This window comes from Melanostigma gelatinosum, assembly GCF_949748355.1.
Source record: "Melanostigma gelatinosum genome assembly, chromosome: 3".
NCBI lineage: Eukaryota > Metazoa > Chordata > Actinopteri > Perciformes > Zoarcidae > Melanostigma > Melanostigma gelatinosum.
In genome coordinates this window covers 21,184,700-21,206,600 of record NC_136636.1, presented here as the reverse complement: position 1 = coordinate 21,206,600, position 21,901 = coordinate 21,184,700, and the positions used below count along the sequence as shown (strand labels likewise).

At 40.8% G+C, this 21,901-nt stretch overlaps 1 protein-coding gene across 1 annotated transcript in view; it reads left to right on the top strand.

Moving 5' to 3' along the window:
• Positions 1–17,952: 17,952 nt before the first annotated feature.
• The window catches only part of cyp24a1 (cytochrome P450, family 24, subfamily A, polypeptide 1), a gene marked incomplete at both ends in the record, with an annotated part of 5,058 nt that continues 1,109 nt past the window's right edge, over positions 17,953–21,901 (top strand). Inside the window, 8 exons of the mRNA XM_079297124.1 lie at positions 17,953–18,210; positions 18,366–18,556; positions 18,636–18,729; positions 18,813–18,906; positions 19,264–19,355; positions 19,646–19,757; positions 20,627–20,772; positions 21,319–21,485. Coding sequence (XP_079153250.1) covers positions 17,953–18,210; positions 18,366–18,556; positions 18,636–18,729; positions 18,813–18,906; positions 19,264–19,355; positions 19,646–19,757; positions 20,627–20,772; positions 21,319–21,485 — 1,154 coding nt within the window. The remainder of the gene's footprint in view (positions 18,211–18,365; positions 18,557–18,635; positions 18,730–18,812; positions 18,907–19,263; positions 19,356–19,645; positions 19,758–20,626; positions 20,773–21,318; positions 21,486–21,901) is intronic.

The window sequence follows — 21,901 nt, the reverse complement described above, 5'->3', positions numbered from 1 at the left end:
GGAAGATATTAGCCAATCAAATTTTCCTTTACAAAATGTCTGCAGGATCACTCTATAAACTTTATACATGTCTGAAATGAAAATATGAATAAAGTTTGTTTAAGCGTCCTATTCTCTCTCTCTCTCTCTCGCTCTGCATCTCCAGTTGATCTTTTTGTTCTTCTAAATCCCCCTTCTTCACATCTTTGTAGCCACAAACACATGACACTTGTTTTGAGTTCACCTCTACACACATGTCAGGTGACTGACACTTGGCAGCTCTCCAAAGCAAAGAGTGTGATTGAGAAAGCAGAGGTAAAGTCACTCTTGCCTGTGTTATAACACTTGGCACTGATATTGTGTGCTCTATCTGTCCGTCAAAGGCTTTGAGTTCAACACCAGTGGACAAACAAGATGGCAATATTGAGCTGTTGAGAGGCTGAGGGCACAAACATGCAGGTTCGTACCGTTAAAGGCCTTGCATGAGAGTCAACACACAGCATAAGTAAACTGCGTGATAAAGAGTTTTCACGTTGCACCTTTACACTTAAGTCAGAGATACATGATTATTTATAATGATAAACTATTTATGTATTTACTAAAATTCAACAAAGGTTACTTTACATTCAAAACACCGAATAAAGATGACATCATGATGGAAAAAATGTATTTAATAGATAACCAAAGAGGGATAGTAGAAGAAGAAGCAATGATGTCAGGAGCTTGGTGAGCAGCATAAACATGGAAATTATGCAATAATAAAAATTACGGTCTGCAAGTGAATAATATACTATCTTGTAATGAAACACACATGACAAATAAAAACAGAACTTATACGTAAATACCAAATACACACACTGCACTTTGGTTTGTTGTCGGATGGAAACTGACTGTAGATGTCTGTTTGTTTTTTATCTGACAGATGATTTGCATTCTTTATATTTGACACACAAAAGTAAAAAACAAAAGAAAAGAAAAGACAGCAGTGTTACATTAGGAGGTTAATGTCTTCGACTCAACATCCCCAACAATGAGACGTCAATATGATCCTTATTGAGTCGACTCGAACAGTTGTAAACCAATAGCGGTCCTCCAAAGGTTTTACATCAGGGCTGCGTCACACTAATGATGACGTTTAATGCACACTCTGGTTGGTGGAACCAACTCTTTTTATTGTCTTCATGACATATTCTAAAACTATCTTTATTGGAAAGTGCTTTTGTAATGCTGGGGACTCCTCGCTGTCCTCACTCTTAACGTATTAAGTTTGAACATTGAATGTTTAAATGCCAAGAATAAGAGCTAATGTACTACCTAAGCAGCCGTAACCTGAATGTATGCGAGCTGAACAGACCCACATTCAAAGCTGGGATGGTTAAAGAATTGGATTTGTATCTTGAGTCGAGAGACAATGAAGAAAATAACTCATCCTCAGCCTCTCTCAGAGGGAAGATCATCACTAAACCTGCACTGTTTAAAAAGATGAAAAAAGAAACATGCAGTGGTGGAAAGTAAGAAAGTACATGTGCTTAAGTACAATTTTGAGGTACTTTACTTGAGTTATGTTCCTCTACTTTATACTTCTACTCATTTATTGTACTTTGTACCCCACTACATTAACTTGATGAATTGAGTTGTTACTTTACAGATTCAGTTTATTCATAACACGATCAACAAATAAAATCGGACGTTGTTATAGATTAAGCTAAACAGCAGTATATAAAGTGATTAAAATGGGCCCTCTTTATCAGCTGCAACATTCAACTTTGATTCATTCATAAATACGTTTTCTGTTGGTGTACATTCTGATATTGTAAGATATTGAATGCAGGACTTTTACATGTAACAGAGTACTTGTGCACTGTGGTTTGTGCATCTTTAAACCCTCAACATTTCCACAACAGGGTGAAAACAGAGGGAACAATCTAGAGGACCATCACATCATTCAATCAGATGTTTTATTTACTGACGCTCTCCTGAATCGCAAAAGAGCTTTCCTGGAAACTACACCAAACTAAACAACAACCTCAACAAATGTAGTCAAGCAAACATCGGAAAATGTAAAACGATATTGGGTTGCTGTAACATTCCTCTCTCTTGGAGGTATTTCTATTTATGTAAACTTTTGAAAATGGTTGAAAAGCTCCTGTGAGCCTTTTTCTAGACATTGTCAGTTATTTCAGCAAGATGACCAATAAAGATTAAAGAAGATATTTTCAAGACAAGACATAAAGTGATAAAGACAGAAAAAAAAGGTACACAACGTACTACACACACATGTGTCCAACAAATGGAACAGCGGGTTCACAACAAGCTGCTTGTTGCCCTGGCAAAAATCCGCCAATTGCACAAAACCGGAGGACGACTGCCCAAGTACACACACAGCTGCCAAAATGTGTAGAGTTATTTGATCAGGTCATGTTGACAGATTGACCTTTTAATGATAAACAGACGGACATCTTTTCTGTGCGCCCCAGGAGGCAGGAGACCGCAGGGCCCTGACTTCCTCTGCAGGCCGTTACTAGAGAACACAGCTCGGGTCAAAGGAATAAACATGCTGCTGGTGACGCACACAAACCTCCCATCCCCTAGTTTATCATTTGTGTTTTTTTTACCGTAAATGGAACAAAATGTTTTTCTGACCCTGTGACCCTCTGAGCCAAAAGCTTGATAAGGCATTAGTTAGTTTGAAACAAAGGGCCAGTTCAACATGTTTTACTCAGTTTCTGTAGACATAACAGACACTGCTTTAGTGTAAAGAAAACAGTATATACAGTATATGTTGTATTGATTTGCTGATAGTTGATACAGTGTGCAAAATGTTGTTCTGATCACCCCCTGAAGCCACGATGTATTCATTTCTCTACTCCATTGGTAATTAATAATAGATGAATTCCAATTTTCCAGAGAGAGGAAAACCAGGGGAATGACATATGAAAACATCTACACTATCATGAATGATATGTACCGTAACACAATTTGGAAATGTATCAGAACTGTATTGTGTTGTATTTCATGATATTTATCTCTGCAGTCTCAGAAATCTCTTGTAGAAAAGAGACCTTCTTATATGTCTCTATCACATCTTGTATTTTTTTTATGTCTCAGTGATTTTATATCATATTTATTTAAAGCAGTCTGCCTTGTTGGTGAAATGTGCTACACAAATCGAATTTTCCTTGTTCCGGAGCTTTTGACCGCTTCATACAGTCTTCATCCGCGGTTGCAGTTTGTTCAGTTGTGGTGGATCTTGCGATGTTTAAACTTTGTTTTTCTGAGCATTTTTACATCAGCCAACATGGATTCTATGAGATGGGAGTTTAATCATCAACAGTTTCATGTCAACTGTGTGAACTCAATCTGCTGATGAAGATCATGCGATACAGTCAAAAGACATTGAGTTGAGATTGTTTTGTCAATGAAAACTCTTCACCTTTATTCCTGAACTCCTGGTTTTCATTTCCACGTCTACAAAAAAAACCTTCACTTTTGATTCTTTCACACATTGTTTGCTTTTACTGTCGGCTACATAACCGAACACAAAAAGCAGTTTGATCCCACAGAGGCTTAACTTAATGCTGAACAGAGGCAAGTCAAGTTGTATAGTCCTCTTTCGAAGAAAATGACTTACAGTGAAATAATATTTATCACCCAATAAACTGTCACTGATGCATTATTGAGAGTACCTACCTCACAGCTTTTACAAGAAACATTTACCAGCAGCTAAAGCGCTCTAAATATTCTTCTGATCATCGAAACGCTCAGCACACAGAGACGAGAAACTCCAGCTTGTTTTTCAACTTTCTGTCCTCCGTTGTAAAAAAAAAGAAAAAAAAAAGCACAACGAGTTTCCAGCGACAGATCAGAGTCCTCCAGCAGGAGACCTTGAGGAGGTGATGTTGGTGTGATTACGCAGTGAGAGGTTATTGATCAGATGGGCAGCTTCATCAATGTGTAATAACCTCTGTGGAGAGATCAATCACTCTATGGCGCCGCTGGGCCTCCGACCTGGACGGCACGCGAGCCTGCACACACGCAAACAATTGTACATTAACGTGTCGCTTATTGTTTTAATATCTTTATCTGATACTTTCCCATTTTAGACAGCAAATAAAGATGTAAAGGCTTAAAATGTCTAAATGTTTGGTGGTGAATGAGTCTTCGGGATGTCCCAATTAGAGGACAGTCCTCAATTTTAGTCTCAGATTTTGGACGTAATCTTGCTAAAAACTGGAAAAGCATTGTGCAAGAGTGAAACATTAAGTTGCATAAAGAAACACAATATCTCTCACATCTGTCCATTACATCTGGGTATATTTCAGATAGCCGGGTAACCCGGTGTAAGACCTTGAACTGTTAATCGGGCAGAAGAAAAGCTTGTTTGGCTCTTATCTGTCGCCTCTATACCGCGACTCATCAGTGAAGTCGCTGACCAGCTCTCAAGCAGCTCTGGTTTCAAACACATCAACATTTAACAAAAAACAAGTATAAGAGAGCAGCCATGACACGTTTAAACTCGTTGCATTTGCTTCCTGTTAAAATGTTCTAATGTACTGAAAGTATAAAAACTAAAAGTACTCAGTATGCAGAATGCATACTGAGTCCTTCCAAAGTGTTTTATTAATAAATCATATTCTATTTTTATAGAGCATTTAAATGCTGTAGTTCGTTCGAGGAGCCAATATTCGATACTTTGTATAGTACTGTGTCATATCATACAAGCATAACACAAAAACACATGTGAGATATATATATGTGTGTGGATTGGCCTGTTTGTCCCCCTCATTGTCTCAATTTAAATATGTGGCATACAGTGTCCTAATTGTAGTTTAATCTTTTGCTTTGTGTGTGGCGTTTATATATTTAACTCTGGCTTAAGATATCTAAAATGATTGCTGTGTATGTACCGGTATGTGCTAAGCGAGTTTGTTTATCGTGTTCCTGTGACTATGTTGACTCAAATATTTGGAAATCTTGTGACTATGGGAAGGGTTTTTATTTTCCTGTAAAATTAGCAATAATAGATGTTTTATACATGAGCTGTCATACTGTGTAACCGACAGATAAAAACTTGAATCGAATCGACACATATAGGAATTTAAACCTCTGCATTTAACCCATCTCGAGCTTTAGGAGCAGTGGGCTGCAGTAAAGCATCCGGGGACCAACTCCCCTCCTTCCGTTACGCCTGTATGAACTTCTACACATGACAACTTGTGTGTTCTCTCTCCTGGCGGGTTTATTGAGGGTAAGAGGTGTTTCAAAGGGTGAGGTACTGCGTGTTATCACTGTCACATCCAAGCAAATAAGTGCTGGGGGAGAGGCATCACTTTCCACCCTGTTGCCACAGGCGAGGTCGACCGGTGCATGTTTTTTAGCTCATTCACTCATTTACTTGCCACCCCTTTCCCCCCTTACACACACACACACACACACACACACACACACACACACACACACACACACACACACTGAGGTTGTAAGAGTTCAGAGCAGGGTACACAAGGACCCCTCTGAACTCAACAAGTTGGCTCCTTTCCAACGACTATCTCACCTCAGTTATACAGCTCATAGCAGAGCAGAGTCTCCGTATCCTCCTTACCTTGTGCACACACACACACATACACACACACACACATACACACACACACACATACACACACACACGCACAGGTTAATATACTGCCGTGTTTTCCAAAACAAGTGGGTTTGCCATGGGCAAGCCTACTGAACATTTAAAGGCATTTAAGAGCATTTAAAAAACATCTTTTGATCGTCTGGATGACCTCGGGGCTTTGTTTCCCTACAACATCAACACACACAGCATGGGCACGGCCCGCACCCTGGCACCAAAGCCAGACAGATGCTTCAACAGCCAATGGAGTGATGAGGTGGTTGAAACCACATCAGACTTTGTAAACACGAATCAAGATGATAGACAAAAAGGAAAAACGGGGACATGGTAAAAAAACAAGAGGAGAAAGCATGGGAATGGTCACATCTTACAATGGGCATGTGTGGTTCCTCTAAAAAAAACACGGTCATAGAATAATCATACCAAGCCCACAAATAACAAACAGGACAAAATGATTAACCATTTCAATCTAGTTCTTAAAAAATCTTTGATGGTCACTATTAACTTGGGTTTTAAGACTTTTCTATCTTTTCGAAAAAGTTTACAAATTTTGGAAAATACGCTTATTTGTGTATTAGATGAGACTTCGAGACAAACCCATGACCTTCTGTACAAACCACAACTTGTTGCTTTTACACATAAGTTATATTTAAGGTGTTACTCGGTGAACTTTAGCTGTGCTGGAAAGCAGTTTTTGTTATCTTTGGACAGAGCCCGGCTATCTGTCTACCCCTTTTTCCAGTTTTTATGCTAAGCTAAGCTAACCAGCTGCTGGATTTAGCTCACTCTGTAGTGGAAGAGTGGTATCAATCTTCCCATTCTCAGTAAGAAAGCATATTTTCCAAAACATCCAACTTTTCCTTTGAAGAAAGCTAGATAGCTCCAGGAAAGGTAAAGAATAGGTTGACTTTATAGTGCAATTTTCAATACTGCAACAGTGTTTATTATCTGAAAAAATATATATAATCTAATCTATATATAATCGAAAATAAAAAATATATATAATCTATATATATATATCTCTTTTGTTAGCTATAGCTACTGCACAGAAACTCTCAGTATTTTGTGTGTTAGCATCCTAATATTTGCTAATTGGAGTTAATTAAAGACAGAGTACAGCTGAGGCTAATGGGCATGTGCTTTAATAGTTTTGCAGCATGATTTGGTCATGTACAAATTATTGGTTGATTATTTTGACCTGATGATGGCTCTGGATAAAAAGTCAAGAGATGATCAAATGTATTACCGTATATTTCATCCTGAGGGAAACATTAAAATGTAAACCAAATTTCATGCCAAGCTATCCAACAGGTGTCAAGATATTTCACTGCTGCTGGCACTAAAGTCAGTAGAATTCATTCTTTGGATCTTAAACGTCTGCACCAAATTGCATGGCAATCCCTCCAGCAGTTGTTGAGATATTATGACCAAACAGACATTGCCACCCATAGAGCCACTGCGCTAGCATGACTAAATAAAGCCAGCACTACCAGTGCTGGCTCTCGCCTTGTTGGCGCCCAAGCAACATCTGGAAATGCAGATGCAACACACACATTCCTGCTGCTGATGGCTTCCGGTATTTTACAGATAAAGAACTTCAGATGCGAGCAGTTGTGACTAACATCATTGGTAGGAATAAGTCACAGACCTGTCAAACTCAAAACAAAGGAGAATCTTTCTCAAGTGATTTGGGAGCAGTCTGCCTCAGCTTTTAAATTTGCCAGCCACCGTTCTTGGTGGTTTGATCAGATGGAAATGCAAGTTAACATCATCTATTGCAGACGCGATGGGCAAGCACTGATATGTTGTTGTTTTCTTTTGTCTCCCCTAGCATTTAGTTTAATTGTACAATAAATCAGCATCAAAACAGGGCTTGTGCAACTCATTTCTACAGGGGAAAAAGTAATTTGTAATAACTTGTTCTGCCTTCCTCTTTGCCCACATGTGAACACCTCTGGCACACAAACAAACACACACACAATTTGCCACTAAGAGGGAGTTCAGTTTGAGCAACAACAGTGTCTCAACACGCTTGTTTTGATGGTTTTCATCCCCATTTCCGAGTTTCTCCCCGAGTGTTTACTACGTTATTGAGCAATGCAGTTCTGCTCCCAATGAAACCTGATATTGTTAGAGTACGCTCAGGAATGTTTTCAACCCGGGGAGTGGCAGGGTGTGTTCACATCTCTTTGTTCGTTCCTGAAACGCCTCCTGTGAGGCTCCACTCTTTGCTCACTCTCTCTTTATGAATGAGAACTAACACATGCCACATGTCATGCAAGAATGAACGCACAACATTTCCTGGAAGTGTGCATTAAGGGCTCCTCTCTGCAAGCCAGTGCTCTGGTTACTGTTGTAACAGATGTGAAGAACTATCGTCACTCTGTAGTAAACAACACTGTAATCCATCCAGGAGGTGTTGTGCTCTCATGCTTGACACGGTTTCATCTGTTCACACTCACTCTATATAAAGAACCATGAAGGGGTTACTCCGTCGATGTTTTTTTTCCGGTGCTCAGACCGTGGAGGGGGAACATATCAGTGTTCCCATCAGCTCAGTCATGTGGAACAGACTTATTTGTCTGTACACTATGTACAGACAAATAAGTCTCTTCCACATGACTGAGCTGATGGGAACATATCAGTGTTCCCATCAGCTCATGTGGAACAGACGTATTTGTCTGTACACTATGTACAGAGAAGTTATTTGCCATCAAGCCTTTGTAACATAGGCCTGCACCAAGAAGAGACTGGTGAGTGATGATAGTACAGTTAGTACAGAGATGCCTGATCATAAGACCCAAACCAGCATTATGGGAAACACTGTACAGACTTCTACACAAGTGAGTGCCGGGAATTGAACCTCAATACCCAAGATAACTCTGAAATGGACACAAAGAAAATGAGCACAAAGTGTTTTCAGCCACATGTCATGGCTGGTTTTCTGCTCAGTTGTCATTCATACAGCATCATGTTTCCTGACCAGCTATTATGTGGGATCTGCAGCATTATGTGTGTGGCCCAAACTGCAGCCGCTATTCCCCAACAAAGTACAAGAACTGTACTTTGAGCAATGGCAGAGATGGTATCCAGTAATTCATCAAAACCCGGCATTCCATCCATTTTGCTTTTTATGTATCATTTGATGCAACTTTTTTTGCTGTGAAATGGGCACAGTTAGGTTTCGGCAAAAAAAAACACGAAGTTAGGTTCCAGAAATACATCATGGTCGGCCTCAAAATAAGTACGCAAACTAAGTAAAAGATAGACAAAGTGACAAACAACATATATTCACTCCCAAACACCGACGCTTGGTCAGTGGCCCTAAGCGTCAAACTATGATGCTCATCGTGTCTAGTGTGAGTTTTGGACTAGTTACATGCATAGTATCTGTTGGAGCCATAATGTGGTTTTGTTGTTTTCTCATGTCTTTGAGGGAAACACGGGGTGGGTACACATGCAGTTCTGACATTTAACAGTGGGTGGCACATAAACCTAAAAGTGCATATGTGTAAGTGCCTGGCAATGAGGATCAGGTGTGTGTGGACGGGAAGCTAACAGTTTTTGACTGTGTCAAGGGGCCATGTCAAGGTGTAAAGGTGTCAAGGTATCGTGTCAATGTAGCGTGTCAGCCGGCATGTGAGCTTGTTGTTTCAAGGTCTTATAGTATCCTGTAAAGTATCCTGTATTCTGTTACGGTGTCAATATGCATTTGAACAAATGGATCAACGGATCTAAAGAAAGACAGCGCATTGGACAGTAAAATGTTTGTGGAACACGCGTCCGAACAAGTTCTCCCGTTCGCCCCCCAGTGGCTTTATGGATATTTGTTAAAGTCACGACAATATCCTCTCAAAATAAACTGCTTAGGCAACAAAACCACGTAATTAGGATTAAGAAAAAAGCTTGGTTGACTTCAATTTGACTGACTAAAATCCCAAATCTAAATCCCAAAGCGAGCGATAAGTTATGTAAGACCTGCAGTCAACAAAGCTACACTTTGTGGATGTGGCTGTAAACTAAGTGTTCAGGACACTTTTGCATCTCCATCTAAGTGTTCTTTCTCATTTGTATCACTCCTTACAGCTTGATTATATCACATATAGTTAAATTCATTCGGACTCAAGTAGTTTGAGGAGCTTTTCTAAGTTTGTTGTTTTGTTGAAGGATGGCTTCTTCGGTCACAAAGCACCATGAAGCTCAAATGAGGCAATATGAGCTGAAGTTTTGTTATGTAAACCTATCAGCGTTCTATCATGCACGGCCTCCTTTGAATGCCCACTAGCAGGCGGGCTGACAGGACATCGGTGTATGATGACATTCACCAAAGAGCTCCTGTTTATAATGATAAGATAACAGAGGCAGGGCAATGGGTTGATGAGGCCATGGGAGCACACTGTATCTGAGGGTCAAAACTTTGACAAATTCACATCTGAGGCTCAGGTCAGCGGAGAAGCCAAAGTGCGCCAACGATGTAATCAACGAGGTTGATTTGGGGCCATAGAAGCCATGGTGACATAACTACAGCAGTAAAATCATAGTGCGATACCTATTTTTGTTCACTTATATTCATCACTGCTGCATATGAAGCAGTCTTTAAATGACTTACCTGATTGGGTCGTATAGTTGACAGTACCAACAGAAAACATCTTCAACTACAAATGGGAACTGAGTGCAGATCTCCGTCAGGTGTGTCTGCAACGCTCATTGCTGTAATGTTGATTGAACAAATACAAAACACACAATCTAGACTCGGAACATAATTCCGGAAAGGGAATCTAACATCAGCCCAGGCCAAAACAAACCACGTATACAGCGCCGGTATTTTTGTCTGTTCACTGTTAAGTTTTAACTACACACAAAAACCGCTTCTCCTCCTGCTTTTGTATATGCATGTGCAACCAATCACTGATCACAGGCAGAGATTATACCATCTGGTTAAAGCAAGCGGGGTGGTGATGCTGACGGTGGACAGTTCTGGGTGACTGTAGTTCCTCGTGTGGTGTTCACTTTGATTTATCCATTACATTTTGCATTTTTTACACTGGCCTGGCACTCCGGGCCAATCAGCTGGCCCAGGCCACCGGGGATTTTCCAGGTGCTCCCGATTGCCAGTTTGGACCTGTCCAGAATTGGCTAACACCCTGTCTAGTCTGCGAGTGTATCAAACGTGTTTTTCACTGGCACATCGAGCACAACAGATACGCTGTCATTGTAATCTATGTGTCTGCACTGGCTTTGTGCAGGCGCACGTCTCAGCTCCAACTCACGGGTGTAACTGCGACTTGAGGCTTTCATTTAGGCTTCAGGTCTGTTATTTCAACAACAAACATGAGGTTGATGCCCAATAAAAGAAAGGCATGAAATAACTGCAGAGGCAGTATTTAAGCAGTCAGTTTGACCACTTGCAGCCTCTACCGGCTGTGGGCCAGTTACGAGTAGTGAGTCAGGAGTCAGCAGTCAATCAATGGTATCAAGAATGTGTGAGTCACTGCAACCATTAGAGGTCCTTGAGCATGCAGCAATAAATGAGCGCTCAAAATATTATGTAGTCTGGTGCAGCAGTATGCAAGATTAGCCGTGGACAGACACAGAAATGCACACACTCAAACACACACACATACGACCAATCTAACTATCTCCTGGTGGAGATAATAATAGATATCACACGAAAGTGCCTCATAGTAACTTCATAGTAACCATTGACCTCGTCAAATATCACTGCACTTGTTGCACTCCGTCTTTAAATTCTACAGACGTTTGAACCTGTTAACTTATTGGCTCCATGCAATCAAAAAGTAGGGTAGCACATACTGTCAGTACATCAGTGTCATATTAGATCACAATATTTGCTACCTTTGGTCAGATATTCTTTCACCTCTCAAGGTCTCAGAGTGTGACTGACCCACTTACTCTCTGAAAAAATAATACATATACTCTACCTCCATCAAACTTTGACATTGAAACCACACAAGAAACATTTTAACACAAGCATGTCAATGGGGATGCTCCTTTATGTCTGGATCCATTTAATGATTTTTGGAGTACAAAATTCAGGATACAACTGGCCAAATGCTTTCTAGTGCAGCTATCGTGATAATTGAAATGCACAACATCAGCTATCTTCAAACAAGACTAAACGTCATCAGCGAGGAACAGTGGCGCTTGAGCTAAATGCTAACATCAGCGTGCTAACATGCTCACAATGACAATGCTAACATGCAGATGTTTAGCAGGTATAATAATCTCAATTCAACACATTGACATGCAAACATGTGTCATAATTAGCCTTAAACACAGCTGAAGCTGAACGAAATATCATGAGTTTTGAATGGCCAATCCATCTAATAGGTGATATTTCAGTCTGGTCAGTGGGCCAGTCCGAATTACAGTGAAGTCTTTATTATATTTATTATATTATAAGAACCCATGGTGACACAGATGTCACAGGCACTTTAAATGTCCTGGATAGTTGCTTATACAGTTGTATCCTTGATTTTTACTTTTGAAGTCCCTCAGTGACACATACTGAACATCCTGGTGAGGTCATGTGACAGTGAGTTAATTTGTGTACCCATGACATCACTTCCAAAATGGCTGCCTGACTGGTCAGCACATTTCACAGAACCTTTTAATTTCAAAAATCTTGTTTTTGTTGCTAAAGGTAAGTTTCAACACATTTAACAATTCTAATGTGTTGATAACATGTCCTACTTTTGTGATGGCTAATTTCCACTATGACTTATCTATCTATTTTTATTGTCTGACCACTCAGTGTTTTGGCCTTTTTTGTATTAACAAAGTTAATCAATGTCAGACATGGTCAGTAGGGGTCCTCTCAGGTTGAGTAATATTGGGTATGGGTCTTAATCAGGGGCATGATACTGTCAACTTAGATAGGGGGCTGAATGGGGACGCAATCAGTGGACCAATCAGTGATTAACCATTCAATGGTTAACCACTGAATGATCACTGTTGTCCAGATGTCCTAGTGATGAGCTCCTCCTATCCCACAATGTGCTCAAGGCCTTTAGAAGTCGTACACAACCAACACTCTGGGTGCCTTCCTCCTTCCGACCGTCCGTATGACGATTGAACCTTCTCTACACAGAGAATAAAGACTCTAAGGACAAACTTCTTTTCTCAATGTTTCTTGATTTCAGTATCATAGGACTCACTCGGTACTATTGAATAGTTTTTTCCATCACACTTTAGATCTGAACTGTTTTAACCACGTTTATCAAACTAATTTATGAATAAAAGGTTGTGAAAATATTGTTGTGACAGATATGTAACATCAGGCTTTTAAACTTATAATAGTCTCAGAAAAAACAATGTATATCACATTGTTTTTTGTCACAATAACAAAAATAGTAATGAGCTGCTCAATTGACTTCAATTATTTTTAATTAAATATGTTCTGTTGTTGAATTCAATTTTAGTAACATGTATGATGAAAGAATTGTTGCATATCAGTAAATAAAACACTAACAAGATTTAACTATCCTATTTTAGTAATTGCATTATTTATTTTTTGCAGTGTGGATTATAATGAACGATACAGTGTTCAGGATGCACTGAATATCATCCAAGGAGAAGACATTTTTGTCTTGTAAAACAAATCTGAAAACAATTTTTCGGTTGCAAATAAAAAGGCATAACTTTGCTACTACGCCAAAAAAAAGGATTGATTTTAAAATGAGTAATACATTCATACGTAAATGCCCATTGTGACATAACATTTCAGATCTTTGGCTAAAGGGTAGTATTTAGAAAATATTTTCAGAACAGTGTTCCATGTGGTCCATTTAGTCTGTTTTATACCTTCTATAATTTTCCTTGAAGGAAAAATTGGTTGGGGGTCAACGGGAGGTTTGACTGTATTTGAAACACAAGAAGGTCAGTCAAGCGGACCAGAGGACAGACAAAGGCAGCTTCTCAATGATGTAATTTCATAGATATTATCCAAAATTGATAGTCGTTGGCAACATTCGTCAAGATATCCCTACATTCATTCTGTTAATTATTAGAGTCAGAGAAGCTGTCCTAATTTTCTACGGAGTGCTACCATGACTTTTCCAGGACACGTAGTTCACTCTCAGCAGCAGTTCACCTCAGTCACCTCGGCCTCAATTGACTGATCTCTTCAAAAGGAACAATACAGTGCTAATATTGTGCATTTTGGGGAGCAACAATGATGGTTGTCGTGAAGAACCTTGTTACCCTCAGACATATTTTTGACCCTTATATTTATGTCTTTCCCCTTTCCAAGGAAAGGCCTCACTTCTACAAAAACACGTTCCATTCCTTCAGCTTGCTGTTGTCAGAGAGGAGGGAGGGAGGCCCTTCTCCAGCCAGGGAATCCCGCCCCAAATACTGAGGCAACAGCAGCTTCAGTGTGCATAGGAGGAGGTCAGCAAGTTCACGGAGATCTCCTTCCTGACCAGCTCCAGCCCTTCCCCAGCATCTCTATCAATCTGAATGACTTACTTTCTGACTGGAGTCGACAATCTATAGGCTTTTGTGAGACCCATCAAATAAATAAAACCGTTATTTATCAGCGAGACAAATCTTTATGTTTCATGGCATTTACATTGGCTCGATGTCAAGAATTGCAATGCTCAATCAAGGCCACACTGAATGTGCAACCAATCGGGATGCATTGAAAAACTGTGAATGACAGTTAAAGTTGTTAAACAGCGGGATTGGAAGTCTTTTGCCTGCACTGTCGACGCTGTTTGCCGCGGCTGCACGTGCTGCTGGGAGTGATGTGGGGCAAAACACACGGCTCGAGGACATGGTGGTGGGGTGCCTCTTGCATAACTCCACTTATGCTCTGTTGTAAATATTTTCAGTCTTAGTGTAAGGGTGGGCTTTGGGGAGGGGGACACCTCACATTCTAGGTCAGGCGGTCTGTGAGGCCAATGTGACTGTACAGAGCAATTCCATCTCTACTGTGGATCTCAACTAATCTCCCATGTGGCCTCCGCATCCATTTTTTTCTCGGCAGCACGGTGGTCTGTACGTGTGGAATGTGCATGTTTGTGTGCATGCGTGCCTGTGTTTCTCCTTCGCATGCGTATACGGAGCGGCCTCCTCTTCAAACCCAATCAGCGAACTCACTGACCTGTCAGTCGATGAGGACAGTTTGAGTCATCAGGTTTGCCTGCTCTGTGTGCTGATGATGCCACTTCTGCCTGAGAAGGTCAGCTGTCCCATATCTCAGTTCATGACTTATCTCTTTGCCTGCTGATGTCCCAATAACAAAGTCCCCATGGGTTAAGTGGAAGAAAGTTAAGACGCAACAGTGATCAAGGCGATATCTGAAAGACGAGGTGATGAAAGGGTTTCAGTGGATCAACAATGAGGGTTTCAGTCCATTCAGGAGGGTTTCTATTTTTACGTTTATTTATTTTAGTTTCTTTTGTGACGCCAACGGGTCATTTTAGTCCTTAAAGAGGACAGTCAGTCTCTTTTGGGTGTTTTGTTCCTCTACCCTCACCAAATCAGATGTAAGAGTCTGCTAATTTAATTGTTTGCCGCGCAATATATTTATTTATTTTTTGCAAAATGCCATAACTACAATTTCTCCCAAAATGTATTTATTTTTTCTATGTATTCCCTTAAAAAACGTAATTGCATACACACTGAAAACAACAGAGCTTTTCCAGCTGTTTAGCTATCGACATTTAACATGAAATTACAAACAAAAAGTATTGTGTGACATAATATTTGATGAACAAATAGAATCCTCCATTTACACATTTATTACGGTAAGAACCTCCTCTGTCAACTTTTCTACACGAGGTCAGAGAGGAGGGTATTGCGTCTATTTGCCCACGAGAGAACATCACAGAGAAAACATGTTTTCTCTGTGACTTGCACCCTGCGCAGTGCCAGCTGTCAGTGTCAGTGACACTGCCAGTGTTACCTTGTGTTAAAGATAAAGCCTTTCTCAACAACATGCTGTTGTTTAAGTAACAAAACAGAGAAAACTGACATTGTCTCTCTATATTATGCCCAAAACCTGATATTCATTAATTAAAATGTTAATATTCTGCAGTTGGCTCAAATTAAATTTGATTTGATATCAAATATTTCCATTGATATTTGAGCTTTGTGGGTAATGTAGTTTTGTGCCATACATACATTACTATTTAACTATTATTTTCATTATCTGCAAAATATTTTCTTAATTAATTGATAATCGATCAATCTATAAAACAGTAAAAATGTACAAATTGTCTCATGGCTCATGCTGTCGCGTATCCAAACACGCACAATTTACGAAACAGAGAACATTTGGTCATATAGAATAGAATGAAAGATCACTTTTGGGCTGAGATAAACTGTGTCATTCCTCCGTGAGCTCTAGAGTGATACATAGACATGTTTCCTGATGTGCCGTCACTATCGATGGGACCACATCATTTGTTGGCTCCTTCCAAAACTGTTACAAATCACCACTTTGATTAAGGTTTGGTCAGGTTTAGAGAAAGATCTTGGTTTGGGCTGAAAAAAACAAGGGTTGTTAAGTTTAGGGGACCTTCACCATTCTGGTTACAATTTTAAACGATGCAAACAAACAGCAGTCTCCCGCGTAAAAGCTGAATTTCCCTTTTTGAATTTCCCTGCCTCTTGTGTCCCGTGTTCACTTCACTTCCTGCCTTTGCATGTTTTCCCGCCTGTGTGATTGTCTGCCCCGCCCCTGATTGAATCCACCTGTCTAATCACCTGTTTAAACCATGTGTCCCCTGTGCCTGTGTTGGTCTGTCTGCTCTGTCCTGCCATGTGGCCTGCTCTCGTGTATATGTATCCCTCTGGTTTTTATTTTTCTGAATTACCTTGTCCTGTTTTTGTGTTTTGCACATTCTGGTTTTTTTTGGTTACACATTTATGAACTCCTGCTTTGCAAGTTTTGGACATTTTTTAATAAAAAAATCATGTGAATCATTCCCCCCTGTCTCTCTGCGTCTGGGTCCTTCTCCTGTTGCCCCTTTTGCCCCAACCATCAGTTTGACTGAACGGATCGTCTGGATAGTTCAACCTCTGCCTCGTAGATATAGGTCGAACTTATATTAAGTCTCCTAACTTTATAGAGGTGCAACACTAAAATAATTTGTCATTTTAGGAAGATGAGAAAATCAAGACCATTCGCATGTACGGTATATGAAGCAACTGCCAGCGGACTGTTAGCTTAGCTTAGCATAAACACTGGAAATAGAGGGGAAATGGCTAACCTCACTCTGTCTAAAAGTAGCAATGTGTTTATCAGCAGCTCTAAAGCTCATTAATCAATAATTTATATCTTTATTTTATTTATCAAACAAAAACCAAAGGAAGTCATTAAAGAAACAAAATGGACATGTTTGATGTGTGTGTTAAACCTGCTCTCGTTCAGTCAAGGTTGTTCAGCACCCAAGAGTCTGTGACTGAGAAGTTGTACAAGGGTTGCACATGGTGTATAAGTCATGCCATGTATGTGTTAGTGTATGGGGTGAGAGGGTCAGATATCAAGGAGATGTTTTCTCTAATCAACTACCGAGCTGATATCAAAAAGCTGATCAACAAAATGCATCTGAGGATTTTTATGTTATTTTCCTGCTTGCCTTATGTGCACTTATGAATGAGATAGTTTTGCAATTAGATTTTATTCTAAGAGGCCACATGAAAAACCTTAATTACTGAATGACGTGATTCTGAGGATCACCATGAGGCACCATGAGGCAGTAACCCATGTGAACGAACATGTACTCTAAGGGTTTGACGATAAATAGTAATAAAATGTGTCATTATAATAAAGACACAAATGGACAAAAGCCCTGAATATCCCCAGTTACCCACTTTACCCCTCTACAAAGAACACACACTCAAAAAAACAAACGCGCGCGCACACACAGAGGCTGCAATCTGTCAAATATTTGTCCACGGAGCAGAAGTGTGGCAGTAGTATTTGCTCTGCCAAAGTTTCGATTCTTTAAATCGCAGGTCGTTCTGAAACACGGTTCAAGCGAACTGCGTCACCTCCGATGTGGCTCGTGTGTTTATTTATTAAGAGGGGGGGGGGGGGGCACTTCCTCTGTCTATCTGGGGTCATACGACCCTTCCAACGTGGATACATGAATGGTCGGCTCGACAGCCACACCACGCAGGTCCGGTCGCTGATTGGCTCAGTCCACTTCAGGAATAAACACTCTCATGGTATAAATATATGGCGGTAAGGTGTGATCAGTTCCAAGAAACGAGAAACTCCCCAAGATAAAAAAAAAAAGAGCTGCTATTGAACATTGAATTATTCCGCTTTTTTTCTCCCCTCAAACTAATTTACAAGTTTGAGGATGAGGGCGCAGATCCAAAAAGTTCCTCAGTTTGTCGAGTTTCTGAAGAAAAAGTCCGTCGGGCTGCATCACTTCAAACCGACATCCTCTGTGTGCGTCCTGGAGGAGAAGGATGCTGCGGAGGCTGCGCAGTGCCCGCACGCTGCCTCCAGAGCGCGCAGCCTGGACGCGATCCCCGGACCCACCAACTGGCCGCTCGTTGGCAGTCTGATACAACTCCTCTGGAAAGGAGGTCTGGCAAAACAGCACGAGGCGCTGGTACAGTAACATTAATAACGTTGTCTACTTTTACATAGGAAATGCAGCTTATTTTTGTTAAACTGTCGCCGCAACTAAATGTGTTTTAACGAGCATAAACGACGTTGCATGTATTTTAATTCAATAACTTTGAACACTTACAATGCTTGTCTTAGGTTGATTATCATAAGAAATTCGGCAAGATTTTCCGGATGAAGCTGGGCTCCTTTGAGTCGGTGCACATCGGCGCACCTTGCTTGCTGGAGGCGCTCTACAGGAAAGAAGGGAATTACCCTCAGAGACTGGAGATCAAGCCCTGGACCGCGTACAGAGACCTGAGAGGCGAGGCGTACGGACTCCTCATCCTGTAAGTACACGTTTATTCGTATAGAAGGCGACGCAGTTTAATGGGGTCACAATTGTTTTAAAGCCGGTTGTATTTGCAGGGAGGGGAAAGACTGGCAGAGAGTGAGGCGCGCTTTTCAGCAGAAACTCATGAAACCGTCTGAGGTGGTGAAGCTCGATCACAAAATAAACGAGGTAAGACACTTCAAATATCGGACGTATATTGTTTATAATCGTATGTATGATCGATGCCTGACCGCTTTTGTCCGTAAATGCAGGTGTTGATGGACTTCGTTGCCAGAATTGGGGGAAAAAACGTCAGTGGGAGGATCAAGGACTTGTACTTCGAGCTGAATAAATGGTCTTTTGAGAGTAAGTTTAACTATTGTATGCATACATTAGTAATGTGGGCTGCAAGTGGATTATTTTAATTATCAACGAATCTGCTGATTATTGTCTCGATATTGTTTAATCCATAAAATGTCAAAAAAGGGACAAAACTTCATCAAATGTTCAAAAATACAGTTTGCTTTCACATAAGTCATGATGGCTCCAGTTCTATACACATGTCATGCTATTTAACCTCTATCTTATGAAATAAAATGGACCAGTAGATCATTTGTGATATCTAAAATTAGATATATCAAAACATTTTCAAGTCTTACTGAATCTGTATGTACATTCATCTCAGGCTCTGAGTCTCAATCTTTGCTCTTCTTTGTCATTCAGCCATCTGCCTCGTCCTCTACGACAAGAGATTTGGTCTTCTGCAGGATGAAGTCAACGAGGAAGCCATGAACTTCATCACTGCCGTGAAAACAGTAAGTGCGTTGCTCCACTCGTATGTGTGAACAATGGTCTGTGACACGATGAGCCGTTAGAAACACCGTAGTTCATCAGGTTCCTCTCAAGCATGAGGTCAGCTGGTCACTGCTGGGATTACTGGATCAAACCAGTGTCATCCACAGTCAGGAGGCGATGAGACTCTCAAAGGTCTCCCAGGGCAGAGGGTGCAAGAAACAGAAGATCTTGATAACATAATTGCGTCAAAGAATTCCAGTGTGAGATCATTGAATGTGAACACTCTGCCCTCTTTGTCTTGTCTGTGCAGATGATGAGCACGTTTGGCAAGATGATGGTCACACCGGTGGCGCTCCACAAGACCCTCAACACCAAAACGTGGCAGGACCACACGGCAGCGTGGGACCGCATCTTCAGCACAGGTACAAACTCACACAAAAGAATATTGCACTGCAAAACAGATCACTCTCATTTCACAAAGTTGCATCACAGTTAAAGCTCAGTTCCAGCCAGAGGATAGATAGAGAGGACAGGAACAGAGGGAGGGGGGGGGGTTGAACTGAGTGCCTCAGGGTGTTTTGTGTACTTGGCACTCTGAGTAAACGGCAGCCAGAGTCATAGTAAACCCTGTGACCTAAGAGGGAGAAATCTGCCAAATATTTGTTGTAGCAGGAGGGAGGTGGAGGGATCCCTCTTGGATGCCCGTATAATAGATAAGACAGCATGCTCAAATTCACATACAATCTGATGTATGAATCATACAGAGGAAGGAGAACTCAAAGAAAATGACTTTCATGCTGACGTAACTTGATCCGGATGACAAACACTGCAACACTGGACACATAGTATTATTCGATCTATAAAATGTCATAAAATTGTACTGAAATGTCCTACGACCAAGACGAAGGCTTGGAATGTCTCGTTTTGTCTGACCTACTGTCGAAAGTACAAATCATTTTTTTACAATGATATAAAGCAGAGAAAAGAGAAATCTTCATGTCGGAGAAGCTGGACTCTGCAAATATTTATCAACTTATTGTTTCAGCACAAGGTGTGATTCAACTCCAAACAAACCAAATGATCAGGTTCCTCCGTGTAGGTGCATCAGTTAAAGATGTAATGTTATATATTCTCTGTATCCCAAAAAACGATGCATTTTGCATATATATCGTCATGGATTTCCAAACTAACTGTACTGAAAAAGAGGATCACATGTAGAAATTAGCAAGGAACATTAAGCCAAATCACTGTGACACATCTTTACATCTTTACTATGTTCATGTTTCCTCAGCCAAAGTCTATATAGACAAGAAGCTGGTGAAGAACTCAGTCAGAGATCCGGATGACTTAATCGGGGACATCTTACACCAGAGCAGTCTCTCGAAGGAGGAGCTGTACGCAACCATCACAGAGCTACAGATCGGAGGAGTTGAGACGGTGAGCAACTTTTCCTGCTTCAAAGACGCATTTCATTTAAAGGAATACTTTGATATTTGCGAAATACGCGTAAATCGCTGAGTTAGATGAGAAGATCGATACCACTCTCCTGTTGCCACTGAGCAAGATGCAGTCTCAAAACTTTACAGACAGTTGACGAGTTTAAATGGCGGCAGCAGAAGGAGGCTAGGAAATGGCGAAGGGGCCATTAGGCCATATATTTATGAATGCGGATTAACCTTTTAAATGTTTTACCTTTCGCCTATTTTCCTTTTGAAAGAAAAAAATTAACTGTTCAGCCTCCAAAACAAACGGGTGCTCCATTTACAGTTTCTAAAGCGGAGAATGAATGTGATGTGGAGGTAACTGAGGGGCCCTTTAGGGACCCCAAACATTCTTCAGCTCCCTTCAGGACCCCTCTGAGGAATGCACTTAGAGGAGCTGCCTCAATAACTGACATCTCCTTTCTCTCTCTCCCTCCCACTCTCCCTCTATCTCCCTCCCACTCTCCCTCTCCCTCTCGCTCCCTGTGTTTACATTTCTCAGACCGCCAACTGTATGCTGTGGGCTATTTTCAACCTGTCGCGTAACCCTGTTGCCCAGAGCAAGTTGCTGGAGGAGATTAGCGAGGTGGTTGCTCCCGGCCAGGACCCATGTGGAGAGCACATCAAGAGCATGCCCTACCTCAAGGCCTGCCTCAAGGAGTCAATGAGGTACATTACGACAGGGTCATGATGTAGAGAATAGAACCAAAAAGCTCCTGGCTGCTACTGCAATCACATTATGAGAAATGATAAGCAGGCACATATGTCCAACTCCTTTCATTTATCTATTTATAAGGACATGGCACATTATGCGTTATCCAGCTGGCTCATTTTCCACCGATATGTTAAATATAAATTACACAGGCACCATGAAAACTGCAAAGTTAATACGTAAACAATGTCCACTGTTCAGTGCATTTACTTGTGCAAGGAAGCAACAAAACACAGCCAAGCAACACTGATTATAGTCATTTGATGACACATGCAGAGCAGCAATTAGTAACAGGACATAAATTAAATGATGAGATTTAAAAAACAATCTGATACAACACACAAACCATGCAGTACAGTCGAACGACACGCTT